Source organism: Humulus lupulus, chromosome 8 (assembly GCF_963169125.1).
Source record: "Humulus lupulus chromosome 8, drHumLupu1.1, whole genome shotgun sequence".
Taxonomy (NCBI): Eukaryota; Viridiplantae; Streptophyta; class Magnoliopsida; order Rosales; family Cannabaceae; genus Humulus; species Humulus lupulus.
In genome coordinates, this window is record NC_084800.1 from 112,525,324 (window position 1) to 112,543,009 (window position 17,686).

The following is a 17,686-nucleotide window of genomic DNA, read 5'->3' on the forward strand; positions in this document are numbered from 1 at the left end:
AACTCGGGGACATAGGGCCGCATCAAGTGTATCACTTGACCTCGCATTAAAGTTACTCTCGAGGACTGCGAGCCTACAGTGCAACACTAAATGCCTAAAAATTGTCTAAGTACTAAGAGAAGTCGATAAAGACTCGAGCCTTCAAGACTCGAGCACGAGACCTAAGTCAACAACTTAGGACTCTCGTGAGTTAGGTTACGTTTAGTTGAATTAACAAAGTCCAAATTGCATATTTACTAAGTGTCAATTCAAGGATAATAGTGCAATCATGACAATAAAGTAGTGCAAGCTGCATATGTTTAAATGGAAAAATATTTACAATAGTGCTTGAGGGCTTGAGCATTAATTGTCTATACCCTAATAAACTATGGCACACATGCCTACTTAGCTAAAAATATACATGTAAAGAATAAAATTACTGGGGCCCTTGGCCTAGAGGAACCTCTGCCACCAGCTGGATCACAGGATCGACTTCACGGATGCGACCCGCCGCTGCAACTTCCCTCTCCTGGGTAGCCCTGGCCTCCTCCGCCTCAAGGCATGCCTCGAGCATGGTCCTCATGTTGGGCTCTTCAGTGAATGAGAGATCCATATCTCTGTTTCTCTACCACACAACAAAGAATGTATTGTTGTCTATCACATCAAGGTCCTTTTTCCAGTTCTTCTGCTCAAAGACGGAGGTCTTCATCCTCCTTGCAGAAACCCTAGTCACAACACAAATATTACGTTTATTAGGAACTAATTTTTATTATGGGCTTCAAGACCAAGTCTAAGCTCTCAGGACCTCGGATTCCACTAAATTCGATAGAGGAAACGTCCCCCGAGCCTCCCAAGTTAATTCCCCAAAGCCCTAGACAAATGCACCCTAAAACTGCATTAGCGGCGCGACTCCACAACATATCGAGAAGCCCCTTTAGAAATTTGTGCATTTTGAGTCGCGACAGCCCCTCTAGAGGGCCCGGTGCCACAACGACAACCCAAAAATTGCATTTTCTCCCTGCATTTTCAAACACCCAATCTGACTCTTATCCAATTTCTAGGAAATTTTCCACAACAATTTGATGACAGACTAGCCTTATAACTTCAGGATATCATCAAAACTCACTCAAAACAATAAAAAACACACAATTTCCAAAATTACCATTTGAGCTAAAACTTTGAATACTTACCCAAAAATCCAATAATCCAAGTCCAATTCCAAGTTTTGAGTTAAATTCCAATCTTAAGAACAGCTAGGAATTGTGCATCCACCACCAATCACAACACCTAAGTCCCCTAAACAAACCAAAGTTCAAAATTTACCTCAATCCTCCATACTCATCAAGAACACAAGAGAAGTTCAAAACTAGGCAATCATACCCCTGAATTTCGAAATTCCTAGGTGCAGCTGTGTCTTGGGTAGTTCCTACTTCCTCCAATGCTCAAATTCTCTCAAGAATTCCCTAGTACAAGCCCTTAGTTAAGCTTTGTGGTTGTACTCTTAAGAAAGTTCTCGAAACAAAGACTAAAGAGGAGAGATGGATTGTGGGAAATGTGAATGTGCTGCTGCCTTTTAGACTTAACCAAAACCTTTACCAATTGATCAAATGACCAATTTACCCCTGGTCCTTTTTAACTTCAAAACTATACCCCAAGGGAAAAATCGTCATTAGCTTCTATTTCCCCACTAAACCTCAAATTATACCCCAAATTTACAAATTAATCAACTAATTCATCAAATACAATTTATTTCCTATCAAGCATTTTAATTTATCAATAAGTCCTGAAATATGTAAAATTACCAAAATACCCATTAACTCATTGCGAGCCAAGTATTTATCCCCATCGTGACTTTTCCGCTAAATTTCTCGAAACGATCGACTCTTGCCGAATATCATGAATACCCACATAATAATGTGGCCTCAAGCACATAACACATAAACATTACAATTATACCCTCAACGAGTCAAAATTATGAAAATGCCCTTTTTTTTATAGCAAAAATGGGTCTTTAAACATATTTAATACACATAGTCATGCATATTCAACCATATAATCATATAAATCACAAAACTCAATTAATTTACACATAACGAGCCCACGTGCCCTCCTGCCACACTAATCAATGCACTAATCAAATTGGGAGTTTTGAGACGCTACATTTGTGATTTAAAAGGTCATCATATTATTTTTTAATAAAACATAAACAATGTTTTGGTTAAAATTTTCTTTTAATATGTTAATGTCATTCTTTTATATATAATATTGTTTATTTATTTAAAATTTATATAAAAATTATAAAAACTTAATAAAAATAAGGGAGAATATCATTTTGGCTCCTATGTTTTGCCCGAACACTCAATTGTCCTCTATGTGTTTATTAAATGACAAAACAAACCCTCTGTTTTGTAAAATGGAACAATATGATACATTGAGCCTGATTTTGGTCAAACAATTTTTCAATATGATTAAAATGTCCTTGCTTTTTTTATTCCTTTAATGAATTTTTTTTTCTAATATATAAATAAATTTATTAATAGAAAAAATAAAATAAATAAATTAACATATTAAAAAAATTGTTATCTTTCAACCATTTCTCTCTTCTTTCTTTCTCTCTCTCTCTCTCTCTCTCTCTTTCTCAAGTGTAACGCCCTGGGTAGCCAAGACCGTTACACTGTGTATTTATAAAAGTGCGAGACTTGCTAACCAAGTCGTATAGTTTAAAACGTGTCACTGACATCTTTAATGAACTAGGGTTAAAAGGTTTTGGTCATAAAATATATCTTTCATATAAGTAAACGTTTTACACAAGGGATCCCAAAAGAAAGAGTGTTTGAAAGTCAGTTTACAAAATTTCCAGAGTAAAAAACAACCACCAGCCACTCTAAGGGCAAAACCAATGTTTATGGTTCTCCTGTTCCTGTCTCCCCTCAACCGTGGCGGTTGAGCAGCTGATCATGTACATTATGCTCTCAGAGCTCTCTGATTCAGGGCTGATCAAGTTTTCCCTTGCTTTTACCTGCACCACGTAGCACCCGTGAGCCAAGGCCCAACAAGAAAACATAACATTATAGTACAAACAATAACAACAGTTGAATAATTCTTAAAGCATGTTCATATACTTAGCATACCATATTGATCACATAGTCCACAGACTAACCAGAGAATCAACAAACCAACACTCAACTATTTATCATAACAAATTCATCAAATCAAATGATAATTAGGGTCGATGCCCTTAGGTTGCACCCTCTGTTTAATCCCACTGACTCCGGTCCGCTTAAACCGAGTTCAGTGAATAATAAGCTGTCCTCAGCTACCAGTGGCTGAGCCGCGCCCTGTGCACCAATGTAAACTCCGACACTCGTAGGGCGTTTGTCTACTAGTCACATGGCATAATACCATCCTTTATAAAGCATACAAAATAGGGAACCCTTAGTCCACATTACAAATTCACAACCGGGTGCAGTTTTCTTACCTTTAATTTCCAAATGCTTTGATTATGAGAGATGCCCTTCGAGCACGATCCGTTTCCCGAGCCCTAGCTTTTACCAAGTCACAACCAAGATACGGGATTCCATCAATATTCGTATTAAGATTTTCGGATGAAGTTCAAGCTTCCGGGACATCGAATTCCACCAAACATGGTGGTGGAATTGATCCCGAGCACCCTAGGTTAGGTTCCCACGCTTAAAACTTCCAAAAGGCCAAAAATACCCTTAAGGGCCGCGACCCTTGAGACCCATGCCATGGCCTACCCCTGAAACAGAGGCTAAGCCTCCCTGAACACAGACACGTGCCACGGCCCTGTCCCTGTGGCGCCGCGGCGCTCCCTCACCTCAGAGCCTTCCTGGCTCTTCCTTGCTCCGTAGGGCCGCGACACTCTAGAACAGAGCTGCGACCCAGCCCCTCGAACCCAGAATTCAATCCTTACTCAAAACCACCCAAATCCATCCTAATTCCATAACTCAATTATCACAAAACTTCTAACATGATTCCAGGAACATAATCCAACAAAAATCTAGCCTAGAAACTCATCAAAATCCCACTTCAATCTCTGAAACCCAAAAGCTCAAAAACACTAACACCAGAATTCAAACACCAGAATTCAAACATTAAATTATAGATTCAAGCTTATCTTCACTGCAGAACCAATTCTCTAAGAAATTTCTAAGCTGTTTACCCTAAAAACAGCTGCTGATGATGTGGCAGGGATTTCTCACACATGGTTGACACGTGGCAGAAGTGTTGTTCGACTATTGACTAGAAGCACATCACTTCGTCAGGCATAACTTTCAGATACGACCAGGCTGGTCGTATAATTTGATTTGTTTCCTTCTAAATTGTAATCTTATAATAATTACATTGAATATTTCTTGATTATGACCTTGATACGCGGTTATTAAGGAAAGATATGGCCCGTTGGCCCATGTAACCCTCCTTGAGCCTATAAGTATACATGAAATAGCTCAAGGAAGGGACTTTTTGACCCTTGAATCTTTTTGTTAAGATAGAGAGAGAAAGAGAGATATAGTGCAATTATCGATCGTTATATTGTATTTCTTTCAAGGTTTGTGAAACTCAAGAACCTTAGTTATTTGATCACTGCTTTGAGATTCAATTTTAATAATAGCACTAAGTGGACGTAGGTCATTACCATTCTTTGGGGCCGAACCACTATAAATCCTTGGTGTTTTCTTCTTTTCCATTGGAATATATTCTTAATTGTCATTTTATCTTTTGTCGCAAATTTGACTCCGTGTCATTGGCCAAATCGTGGGTCAACATTCTGGTGCTTTCATTGAGAGTTTGACAAAAAACTGTGAAAGAATCTAATGGCGAAAACATCCAAGAAGACTGGACAGGCTGCTGGCGCTGCACCATCCCAACCTCCTCCCCCAAATGTGGCCGAGAATGAACTACATTTGGAGTTTGATGAGGAGGAGTTAGATTCTGAAACACTGAGGGCAACGCTAGGAGTGCTGCAAGATGAGTTGGCTAATCTGAGGGCCTATCAGGAGAGTGCTGTGGAGACAATGGTGCTACAACAAAGAGAAATAGAACGCCAGCGCCAAGAGCTGATTGAGCAGCAGGCAAAAATGGATCATCAATAGAGGGATGCCATGGCCGCCCTTGAAGCAGCCATTCAACTGGCTAGGAGTCAGGCTGTGCAAACCTCCCAGCCAGATCAACCATCGAATGCACCACCTCAAGGAGGTCCCAATCCAAGCCCTTCGCTCCAGCCAGCAAGCCCTCAAAGGCCGGAGCAGCCACCTGTGGCTCAGGATGATGTCCCACCTAGGGATCTTAAGCACCAGCCTCCATCCTAGGCTGGTCGAGGCAATCCCCAGCGCCCGAGGCAGAATAGGGCAGGGCAGCCGCCCCGTAGCCCTAGACGCCCAGGGGATGAAGGGCCGAATCTACCGAGCAGGGGGCAGCGTCCTCCTGCCAACAGGAGGAACACAGAGTTAGGTTCTGCGGTCAGGGGCCCCCACGACATAACAATGCACAGGGATCCAACGACCAGCGCAGGCCTCCCCCTGACGCTCGGGAAATGACAGCCCGAGGTGGAAATAGCGTGAACAACCAGTCACGCCGTAGTTAGCCATAATTCAGAGATGGCCATGACTATAATGAAGCTGATTCTGGCAAAAGAAATGCTGGCCGGAGAAATGAAGAAAGAGGTGGAGGCAGAAGCCCCCCACCTAGAGAAAATAGCCACAACGCTGGGGGACAACCCAGGCAGCAAAACGTCTTTAGTCGACTAGGAGCTAGCGAGCAGAGATGTAGAGACGATGATCTTAGGGATGTACTTAACGACCGCCGTGAGAGGCACGATGAGTACTCTCCCCTGGCACCAGTAGCCCTAGCAATCCCAGAAGTTGTTCAGGCTCAGATTGATGTTCTGAACCAAGCGGTACAGCAGCTGGTCGGTGGACGAACGTCCCATATCAAGTACGATAGGAGGAGGGGCACCCCCTTTGTACAGAGGATTGCTGCGGCTGAAACCCCCAGTAAGTTCAAGATGCCTACATTGCAGAACTTTGACGGGTACGGAGACCCAGTATCTCACGTTAATAAGTTTGAGATACAAATGGATATACAAAAAGTGTCGGAAGATGCCCGCTGCCGGATCTTCCCTGCGACACTGTCTAACACCACTAGGAGTGGTTCTTCAAGTTCCCTCCTGCTAATATAGTATCTTAGGAAATGTTCGTGAAGGAATTTTACGAGCAGTTCTACGCGGGTCGCGTACACCCCACAGAGGCCAACCAACTGGTCGAGATATGCCAGAAAGAGGGAGAGCCCTTGAAAGAGTATTTCCAACGCTTCATGCGAGCAGCAGCTGGAGCCAAGACAGTGGGCGATGAGGGTAAGATGATGGCTCTAACTACTGGGGTTAGGCGCCATTCACCCCTTTGGAGTAGCCTCAGAAAAAATGGGGTAAGAAGTACCCAAGAGTTTTTGGATCGGGTTGATCGATACATCAAGCTCGAAGACGCAATTGCCAATGAAGGGAAATCTCCAACAAAAGATAAGGGGCCCAAAGAAGAACCCACCAAAGCCGCCAACAGGTCGGAAAAGCCCAATGGCAACGGCAAAGGCAAAGGGAATGGAAGTGGTAGGAACGGTGGAAAACGGGTGAGCAATGAACCCTTAGCTTCTGAGAGTAAACGCCCCAAAGGAAATCGATACGAGTTGAGATTCACCAACTACACGGCCCTTGTCAAAAGTCGAGCTGAAGTCTACCAGGCGACCAGCTCAAGCGTGCCTTACAAACGATCAGCAGCTATAAGGAAAGATATCTCCAAGAGAGATACGACAAAGTTCTGTCATTTTCACAACGACTACGGGCACGACACCAATGAATGTAACCAGTTGAAAGATGAGATTGAGTTCCTGATTAGGTAGGGACATTTAAGAAGATATGTCCGAGCCGTAGGGGGGTCTCAGCGAGAAGCTCAAGGTGGCAATGAGCAAGCGCCTGCACGCCAACACTCGCCACCTCTACAGCCAGCTCATGTGGCAGGCACTTTACTCACCATCTGCGGGGGCCCACATCTTGCAGGAGACAGTGGGAAGGCAAGGGAATGATACGTTCGAACCCTATGCCACGACCAGGACATCGAGATGATGAGTGTGGAGGATCGAGCACCGAAAAAAGCTCAAACAGAGGAGGAATTGATAACCTTCTCTGAAGACGATGCCCAGCACATGCGATTCCCACACTCCGATATGCTAGTCATAGATGTACAAATTGCCAACATGATGGTGAAGAGGATGTTGGTTGACACAGGAAGTTCGGTCAACATCATGTACAAGTCTTCACTGGAAAGAATGAAGCTGTCTGTCAAAGACCTGGAGCCATGCAACCAAACCATTTATGGTTTTTCCGGTGAAGGGCTTGCCCCAACAAGGTCGATCAGGCTTCCAGTTACAGCAGGTACTGCACCTGCTAATAGGACATTACTCACTACTTTCACAGTAGTTGATTGTCCTTCAACATACAATGCTGTAATTGAGAGACCAATTCTGGTCAACCTACAGGCCGTCGCTTCAATATGGCACCTTGCCATGAAATTCCCAACAGACGCAGGGGTAGGATGCGTATTGGGAAATCAGCGGGAAGCAAGGGAGTGATACAACGCCTCGATCACCAAGGCAAAGAAAGGTGTATCGAGAGATCTTCCCAGTAAAGAGTTGCAAGTGGAAAATGATGCTCAGGGCCACTTAGGTGATAATATCACCAAATAGGGTGTTGCCCAAAGGGAGGATAGAGACTTTGATCCTCGCTTTGGGGATTTTGAGGAGGAAATTGGACCCATCGAGGACCTTGAAGAGGTCCAACTCGATGAAGAAAATCAGACCAGGGTTGTGAAAGTCGGTAAAAACTTAGAGACAGCAACAAAACAAGCACTGGTGGAGTTTTTAAGAAGGAACCAGGAAGTCTTTGCCTGGTCACACAAAGACATGGTCAGAATAGACCCTGCAATCATCAGCCATGTCCTGAACATCGATAAGAGTTTTCCACCGGTGCAACAAAAAAGAAGGCTGCTCGACAAAGATAGATCAAAGGCCTTAAAAGAAGAAGTCAAAAATCTAAAGGAGAATGGATTCATCAGGGTGGCGTTTTATCCATCATGGGTCTCTAATCTCGTGCTAGTTCCCAAGCCAAATGGCAAGTGGCGCACGTGTGTGGATTTCACAAACCTTAATAAAGCTTGCCCCAAAGATTGTTTCCCACTCCCAAGAATCGACCAGCTGGTAGATGCCACTGCAGGGCATGAGATTCTCTCATTCATGGATGCATACTCCGGGTATAATCAGATTAGTATGCATCCCCCTGATGAGGTTCACACTAGCTTTTGGACTGATACAGGGCTTTATTGTTACAAAGTAATGCCTTTCGGTTTGAAAAACGCTGGTGCGACTTACCAGTGACCAGTCAACCACATGTTTAAAGAACTGATCGGCACAAACATGGAGGTCTACGTAGATGACATGCTAGTCAAGTCGAAGAAGGCATAAGGGCATATAAAGGATTTGCAGGAGTGCTTCAACGTTTTGAACAAATATCAGATGAAGTTGAATCCTCTTAAATGCTCATTCGGATTAGGATCAGGGAAGTTCTTGGGATTTATAGTTACCTCGAGAGGAATTGAAGCCAATCCCGAGAAAATTAAATCCCTAATCGATATGAAATTGCTAGCAAAGATTAAGGATGTTCAAAGTTTAACCAGAAGAATTGCTGCTCTCAGTAGATTCATTTCAAAGTCGACAGATAAGTGCGTTCCTTTTTTCAATCTACTTAAAGGCAACAAAAAGTTTGAATGGACGGAGGAGTGCGAGCAGGCTTTTCAAGCATTGAAAACTCATATGGCGCAACCACCCATCCTGTCAAAGCCGGTCGATAAGGAAACTTTGTTCATCTACCTGACGATCACTGAATATGCTGCTAGTGCCGTTTTAGTAAGGGAGGAAGAAGGCGTGTAGAAGGCTGTTTATTATGTAAGCAAAAGGCTAATTAGAGCGGAGCTGCAGTACCCACCTATTGAAAAGTTAGCCTATTGTTTAATTTTGGCCTCCAGGAAGCTGCAACCTTACTTTCAAGCTCACCCAATCGTAGTTTTGACCGACCAGCCTCTACGACAAGTCCTGCAAAAACCAGAGGCTGCGGGTAGATTGTTAAAATGGGCAGTCGAACTTGGGTAGTTCGATATATCTTACTTGTCGTGAACAGTGATAAAAGGGCAAGCCCTGACTGACTTCATTGCAGAGTTCACTGAACTTACAGATAACGAGCAGATTGAAGAGCCTAATGAGCCTGAGTGTCAAAACCAAGCTCCCTCTTGGAAATTATTTACAGATGGTTCTTCTAACGAGTGCCACGCTAGAGCATGAGTGATATTGATAATGCCGAAAGGGCATCGATTTCACTGCACAATCAGGTTTGACTTCACTGCTTCTAACAACAAGGCTAAGTATGAAGCGTTACTCGCTGGGTTGCGGTTAGTCAGGGACATGAATATAAAGGTGCTCGACATCTACAGTGATTCTCAGCTGGTGGTGTATCAAGTCATGGGAGAATACCAGGCGCGAGGTTTAAAGATGGTTGGTTATTTAAACAAGACAAAAGATCTATTGGCTCAGTTCGAAAAATACACCCTCCAACAAGTACCTCGCGACCAGAATTCCAATGCTGATGCTTTGGCCAAGTTAGCAAGTGCGAAGGATGCAGATACTCTGAATATAGTACCGGTTGAGCGGCTGTCTATGCCAAGCATCCGAGTAGAGGAGACCACTATGGTGATCCAGATGGCGGATACATGGATGGCACCATATATAGAGTATTTGACGCAAGGCGTGTTACCAACGGACAAAAACAAAGCTGGGACCCTTCAGCGGCAAGCTGCTAGGTATATCCTAGTCGATGGAATCTTGTACCGAAAGGGATACTCAATGCCACTCCTCAGATGTATTTCAAAATAAAAGGCCAAATAATTAATGAAAGAGGTACATGAAGGCTTTTGTGGAGACCACGCTGGGGGGAAAAGCTTGTCAAAAAAGATCCTGAGGCAAGGATACTTCTATCCCATGATGAATGAAGACTCGATGGAGTTTTTGCGGAGGTGCGACAAGTGCCAGAGGTTCTCCAAAATCCCACGAGCAGCCCCTAATGAGCTTAAACAGATGCAAAGTTTGTGGCCGTTTGCAGTTTAGGGCATAGACCTAATAAGATCTTTGCCCACAGGAAAGGGCGGTGTCAAGTACACTGTGGTTGCCGTCGACTATTTCACCAAATGGGCCGAAGCTGAGCCGCTCACAACCATAACAACCAAGAAGGTTCTAGATTTCGTGATAAAAAACATTGTTTGTCGTTATGGATTGCCAAGGAAAATCGTCTCGGATAACGGCAACTAGTTCGATAGGGATTTATTCACGGATTTTTGCGAATGGCATGGCATTATCAAGAGCTTTTTTTCAGTCACTCATCCCCAAGCAAATGGACAAGTCGAAGTAGTCAACAAAACGTTAAAGGATACACTAAAGAAAAGACTAGAAGAAGCTAAGGGGGCATGGCCAGAACAATTACCTGAAGTCCTTTGGTCGTACAGAACTTCCCATCAAACAGCAACAAGCCATACTCCATTCTCTTTAGCTTATGGGTATGAGGCTATGTTTCCTGTTGAGTTAGATCCGCCTTCGCATCGCAGAATAACGTACGATCAAGGCTCGAACAGCCAACTACTGATGGAATCCCTAGACTTGTTCGATGAGAAGCGTGAGCAAGCCCAACTCCGAGTAGCTGCGTACCAGCAGAAAGTCTCTCGGTATTTCAATTCTAAAGTGCGAGAAAGGAAATTCAATGTCGGAGATCTGGTACTTTGAAAAGTTTTCCTAAACACCCGTGACCAAGCTGCTGGAGTACTTGGACCTAATTAGGAAGGGCCTTACCAGGTTGAAGAAGTCCTCCATCCAGGCACTTGCAAACTTGCTCGCCTAAATGGAGATTTCATTCCTCGCTATTGGAATGGAGAACACCTGCGCAAGTACTATCAATGAACAATCCTTCTTAAAGGATTGGCTTGTATTAATTTTAATTTTTACAAGTTGCGAAAAGATTTAGTCATTTTATGTGACTAATCGCTTATAAGTGTAAGATCTTTTTAATCACTCGTACAGACACATTTTGTCCATTTATTACGAGAAATATAAGGGACTGTGCGCAGCCAGTCATTCTTGCCAATTGTTGTATTTTATAAAAGTATTTGCTCATTATGTGTGTTTTTTTGCTGTATTACAATTTTACTTATTTTGCTCCGAGCAGTATTGTTCGAACAGGTTTTGGTCAAGGCAAGTGACCAAGGACCTAAAGCTCCTCGATCACTTGGGGGGCACCTAAGGTATCTAGTAAGCAAAGCATATCGAAAGGTATGTAAACACATGGGCAAAATAAGTGAAAGCATGCTAGGGTACTTAGAGTATTTTTCAAAATTTTGTATTTTGTTAAATCAAACCAAATTACTATGCTAAGTTCGGTCATGCGAACAGATGTTATAACAAGATACAAATATATTATAATATCAAAATGGATCCTTTTACACCGTGAGCAGCCGTTGCTCGGATGTAATTGTTCAATTAAAAGTAAAAGCTGCCCGTGCAGCAATAAATATTCAACTAGAAAATAAAAGTGTCTTTACATAACGACCCGTAGGCCGTGTACTTAAAAGATTAAAAAGAAAAAGAAAAATAGCAGACTACGAGGCTGGAGGATCTTGGGGGGTGTCCTCATCGACGACAGTTGCAGCTTCATTATTCGCCCCGTCCACGCCAGTGGCCAAGGAGATTTCAAGCGATGCAGGTACCCTGGCTCTCTCTTCTTCCACCAGTCAAGCAAAGCAGCGGGCTATCTCAGCATGCGTAGCACGCTCGGGAAGGTAGCTAAAGTCAGCCTCTTGGTTGTGTTTCCAGAAGTCATAGAAACACTTAACTGTGGCGTCCTTGTACCTTTCCAAATTGTTGGCATTGGCTTTTTCAAGCTTCTCGATCCAGCCCTCCAAGGTTGTAGTCTCTTGTCTACTCGCAATCAAGTCCTGCTCGAGCTTTTTAGCCTCGCGGTAGTTGACGCGATTAGACTCCTTGAACTGGTCTCTTTGCTCGATGGCCTTATCCAGAGCAGTCTGCTTCTTCCCTAACTCCTCAGCCAGTTTGTTCTTCTCCTCAAGCACTGCCTCAAGCTGTTCAGCATATTTCGCTTCGATAACTTTAAGTTCTTCAGCATGCCGTTGCTCGACAGCCCTAGACTGCTCGGTGATAGCACCAAAGTGAAGCTGGCCGGCAGTAAGGGTTAGCATTGCCTGCGATCAGAATGAAAGTTAAACTGACTGTAGAATGTAAAAGGGTTGTCTCCACAGAAAAAGATAACTTACACTAGCAAACTCATTCAATGTGCGATTTAAGATTTGGTCGACGTCCATCGTCTCCATCCCAGCCATCGCCTCTCGGCACCGTTCGTGCTTCAAAATCTTGGTCACCCTATCTTTGACCAACCTTAAGGCACGACTCGATATGTCGCCCCCTGTGGAAGCAGGAGCAGCCTGTTGAGTCTGGTCGGTTGGGGCCGGTGGAGAAGGTGTCGACCCGACAGGAGCAGGAGGAGTTTGCTGCTCGAGAGGAGAAGGAGGTGGTGCTGCGTTTGTTGAAGGTTCGTCTGCCGGAGGGTCTGCAGTATGGGTTTTCTTGGCTGAGGGCCCTTTACTGCTTTCCCCGGGATGCCTCTTGCTCATTTTCTTCTTGCTTAAGGGAGCTTCGGGAGCCTCGAGGGCACTGTATATGTCGAACACATTCTCGGAGTCCATGTATGTGAGAAAAGCAAACACACAAAGAGTGAGATAGTATAAACAATTGAGTGTGTTATTTCAGGAAAAGAAACAAGGAAAATTGTAAGTGAAATACTCAAGCTATCATTACTGGTCACTACATTATATACTATACTAGTGTTACACTCACTCTCTGGCATGAAGAAGTTTGAATCTAAATTGGGAGCGTACTTAAAATTGCCGTCCCCATCAAATAAGTGACAGGGAATTGGCAAACTATCTAAGAGCAAGAGATCAGTACCGTTCTCATCCGAAGATTCGTCAAGGGGCTCGAGAGGTTCGATGGCTTTCTTTTTTCCCTTTCCCGTTGGGGCGAGGGGAGCAGCAGCCCACGGGGTGCTGGAGGGTTCCCTGATTGTCACTCCAGTGGCCCTCCTCAGAGGGGGTTGTGACACGTCTGGGTGCTGCTCGGGAACCTCTCCACCAGTGGCACTCTCCGCTGTTGACTCCCTCACATCCTGATGAGGGGCCAAAAGACCGACCAATCTCAGATTGGCCTCTGTGACCAGCTATTTGACACTTTTCTCTATGTCGGTCATGCTGGCTAGGAGGGCTGATCGGATCTCCATGTCTGGAGTTGGGTCTGGTTGCAACCATGGGCCTGAAACACATTAAATTTCTAAGGAAAATGCAGCAAAAATTGAAGAAAGATAAACGACCAGTGGTACAAAGACTTTACCTCCTTCTGTGAAGGCCAAGTTGTTCGTGACCATGTCAGTCGTCATGAAATACTCTAGATGACACTTCCCCGCGTTCGAGATGTAGGTGGTGTCAGTCAGGAAAGTGCGACCTGTTTCCTTGTGACAGAAGTGAAAAAACCTCGTGTTTTCTTGGTTGAGGTTAGATTTTAGGTCGAACAAATAGTTGACCTCATGTGGTGTGGGGACGGGCCATTTCTTGTGGCTATAGAGGATATAGAGTGTAGCAAGCATTCTATATCCGTTGGGAGTTATTTGTAAGGGGGTGACCCCGAAGTAATTGGCCACCCCCTGGAAAAAAGGATGAAGAGGCAGCGTCGCTCCTGCCTCGATATGGTACCTCGACCAGACGCTGAAGGCGCCTCCAGGAAAGTTCGCCTGTTGGTCTTGAGTAGGTTGAACTAGTGTCACCTCGGGAAGTCCGTATTTTTTAATGTAGTTAGCGATCATCCTAATTGTTACCCGACTAATAGGTGCGACATACCATTCAACATTTGATTGAATGGCATTTCAGGGCTGAGCGTGAGTTTGAATGTTTGGGTCAGGAATATTTCTTTCCCGACCACTGGTCGAGGGAATTCCAGCCTGAGGAGTAGGCTGATTTTAAGGGTTTGAAGGTTTCTTTTTCTCGACAGTGGATTTTACTCTACCCATGGATGGAAGGTTTGATTGAGGTCTATTGGGTGGGGTTCGAGAAAAAGGAATTTTTGGTATCAGCAGCGACGGTTGCTCCTCATCTTCAAATAGTTGGGCAAACAAGTCATCGTCGATAGGCCTTTGACCTCCCCACGGATCTTGCATGAAAAGCTGCGAACAGAGAAAGGGGGAGGTGAGAACGTAAAGCCTAAAAATCTATGTTGCAAGTTAGAATAACGTGGTTCACGTATAAAAGTTAAGCTTTTATATGGCCATCAGCATTCTAGTGAAAACATTAAGTTCTATATGAGCAGTTTGAAAAGCAGATTGAAAAGTGGAAGTAAAAAGTTTTTCGGGAAAAAAGCTTTTTCAACTCCGAAGAGGTGGGAAAAGCCCAGTTTTTCAACTAGCCTAAATCTACAATCTCGATTTTACGCCCTAAATCTACAATCTCGACTACCAAACTGGCTGTTAACTCCTATGAGACATTGTTCCATCACCCTTTCAAGCATCGGTTAACATTCCAAATTTCCCCAAAACAGTTATAGTCAAGAACAGTAAAAAAATCTCAAAGAACTAAGAAATCAGAAATAAAGATAAACAAGTGTTACATGGCGTATCAACAACTGAAAGGTTTGAAGAAACATACTTGTATGAAAGATGGAGTAAAGTTCTGAGGTGCTAAGTTGATTCAGCTGAGCAGGAGCTTCATGATCCGTCTGAGTTTCTGGAAATATAGCTCTTGGTTCTTCAGTTTTCTTGAGGATAAAGTAAAAGCGTAAAAAGTAAAAACTGGTTATGAAGGGTTATTTATATCAACCGAGGAGTGGTTACCGAGGTAATCATAAAGGGTAACTTTTCAAAACATGGGGAAGTGTAATGGCCGTCAGACAAGTTATTGGGAAACTAAAAAGTCTTGATTGGACATGATTGATCACCCTTTTTCGAGAAAGCATAGGCGGCTCTGACAGATTTCGTGGGGTATTCGAAGAGTCAGGTTCCTAAGTTTACCTATTGCCAGTCGCAATAAATATACTTGGGGGCAAATGTTTACCCTAAAAATAGTTGTTGATAGCGTGACAGGGATTTCTCACACATGGTTGACACGTGGTAGAAGTGCTGTTCGACTATCGACCAGAAGCACATCACTTCGTTAGGCATAACTTTCAGATACAACCAGGCTGGTCGTATAATTTGATTTGTTTCCTTCTAAATTGTAATCTTATAATAATTACATTGAATATTTCCTCATTATGACCTTGATATGCGGTTATTAAGGAAAGATATGGCCCGTTGGCCTATGTAACCTTCCTTGAGCCTATAAGTATATATGAAATAGCTCAAGGAATGGACTTTTTGATCCTTGAATCTTTTTGTTAAGATAGAGAGTGTCATTATCCATCGTTATATTTTATTTCTTTCAAGGTTTGTGAAACTCAAGAACCCTAGTTCTTTGATCACTACTTTGAGATTCAATTTTAATAATAGCACTAAGTGGACGTAGGTCATTACCATTATTTGGGGCCGAACCACTATAAATCCTTGGTGTTTTCTTCTTTTCCATTGGATTATATTCTTAATTGTCATTTTATCTTCTGTCGCACATTTGACTTCGTGTCGTTGCCCAAATCGTGGGTCAACATAAGCTAACTCCCAAGTTCCTAGCTTCAATTCAGTCTTCAATTTCAAAATCCAAAAATCTCTTAGAACTCAACCAAAATCACAGAATTCTAATGACCAAAAATGTAATTAAATTCTTACCTCAGTCCTGGTTGAATCCCTTAGCTAAAACTGAGCTAATCCTTCAAAACTTCAGCCCAAATCACAGAGTTTCCAGCTTAATTCTCTTAGTTTTTCTGTAGTTTCCTTGAGAGAAAAAGGGAGAGAGAGAGAGAGAAGGGTCGGTTTAGCTTTTGGTTATACTATTTTCTAAAGTTTACTAGTCTATCCTTAAGTAATTAAATCAATCCCGAGGCTCGGGGTACTGGAAACGTCCTCGAGGGCAAAATGGTAAAATTCCCCAGTATTCCCACCTAAGCTTCCTAACCTCAAATATATCTCAAATTATTTATTTCCATAACCCAAATAACCATCCAGTACCTGAAATACCCCTTAACTTGCCCCAAGTCAAGTATTAAGTCTCGTTGTGAATTTCCCGCTAACTAGCTCCCTAGGATCGCCTTAAGTCGCACGCTGCAGATTTACCCACATAATAATGTGGTTCTCACAATTATAGCATATAATCACATTTGCATTCATATAACCATACAAGCATGCTTATCTTATAATCATGCATTAAATTAATAAATTCACACATATACCAATTATGCCCTCCCGGCACACTAATCAAGGCCCTTAAGCCATAATAGTGATTTTGGGTCGTTGCATCAAGTGGCAGCCTAATTCTTCAACAATTTCTCTGAGTATTCCGATCTTGAATTCCCTCTGAGTTTCAGCTTAATTCCCAGCTTGATCACCTTAACTTTCCTTCTGTTTTTCCTTCAATTTCAAGGTACAAGGAGAGGGACAAAGATAGGGAAAACCGTGAGTTAGAGAGGTGAGAGAGAGTTGAGAGTTTCCTACCACTTTCTAGCTACTCCTAAGAGTTTTACTGAGTATATCCATTGCTTAAACAAAAGACTATTTTCCCCTTGAAGCCTATTAATCTTCTAAGGGTACTAAGGGGTAAAATGGTCATTCCGCTCCTAGTTCCCGCTAATTCCTCAAGTGCTCCTACTATTATCCACCGTGTCCACTCAATTACCAAATACTTATTCAATAACTAATAATTCCCAAAATATTCTCTAAATTCCCAAAATACCCTTAGGCTCCCCCCGAGCCGGGTATTAAACCCCGTTGTGACTATTTCGCTAATCCGCTCACTAGGATTGTCTCGAGCCCTATGCCACAAATTTATATCCACATAATAATGTGGTCTCAACCATTTATTACATATAATCACATTTATGCCCCCAATGGGCCAAAATTACAAATATGCCCTTATACGCTATAAATGGCCCACATGCATATTTAATACTCATTTACAAGCATATCACATATTCATATAATCATATCAATCATGCATGCCACGTAATCACGCATTTGACCAATTAAACATACATATACCAATTATGCCCTCCTGGTACACTCATCAAGGCCCTAAGCCCTACTAGCAATTTTGGGTCGTTACATTAACACTCGCTCCAGGAGATGGATCAAGAAGAGTAATGTTCTTTGCAATCGAACTAATGCAGAAAGGAACCCAATGTCTTAAGGACTTCGGATTGTCAAGAATAAGAGCACTAACTCCTTCATTATCCACGATTTCAATGGGATCTAGGCTAAAATCATTGCATGTAAATGACACTTCCAACAAGTCAAATAATGACCTATCCCCTTTTAGCTTCGAATACAACTTCTCCAATAATTCTATGTGTACGCCCTGATATTCAGCCCGGGTACTTTTTTGCAGCTCGAGTACATCTGGCCATC

At 42.9% G+C, this 17,686-nt stretch overlaps 1 protein-coding gene across 1 annotated transcript; it reads right to left on the reverse strand.

Annotated features, from left to right (window-relative positions):
* Positions 1 to 604: 604 nt before the first annotated feature.
* Positions 605 to 12,839, reverse strand: LOC133795949 (uncharacterized). Its single transcript, XM_062233435.1, has 3 exons — positions 12,411 to 12,839; positions 11,989 to 12,338; positions 605 to 704 (listed from the first exon to the last, which is right to left on the reverse strand). The coding sequence occupies exons 1-3, from the start codon at positions 12,837 to 12,839 to the stop codon at positions 605 to 607; spliced, it is 879 nt and encodes a 292-aa protein (XP_062089419.1).
* Positions 12,840 to 17,686: the final 4,847 nt, after the last annotated feature.

Bases quoted from the DNA above. Each gene is read 5' to 3' on its own strand.
- LOC133795949 (XM_062233435.1), bottom strand. From the start codon at position 12,839: ATGGACTCCGAGAATGTGTTCGACATATACAGTGCCCTCGAGGCTCCC. The intron at 12,339-12,410 runs GTAAGTTATCTT...TTCTGATCGCAG, and splicing joins CATTGAATGAGTTTGCTAGT to GCAATGCTAACCCTTACTGC. The intron at 705-11,988 runs GTACAAGGACGC...TGTTGTGACTAG, and splicing joins AATGCCAACAATTTGGAAAG to GGTTTCTGCAAGGAGGATGA.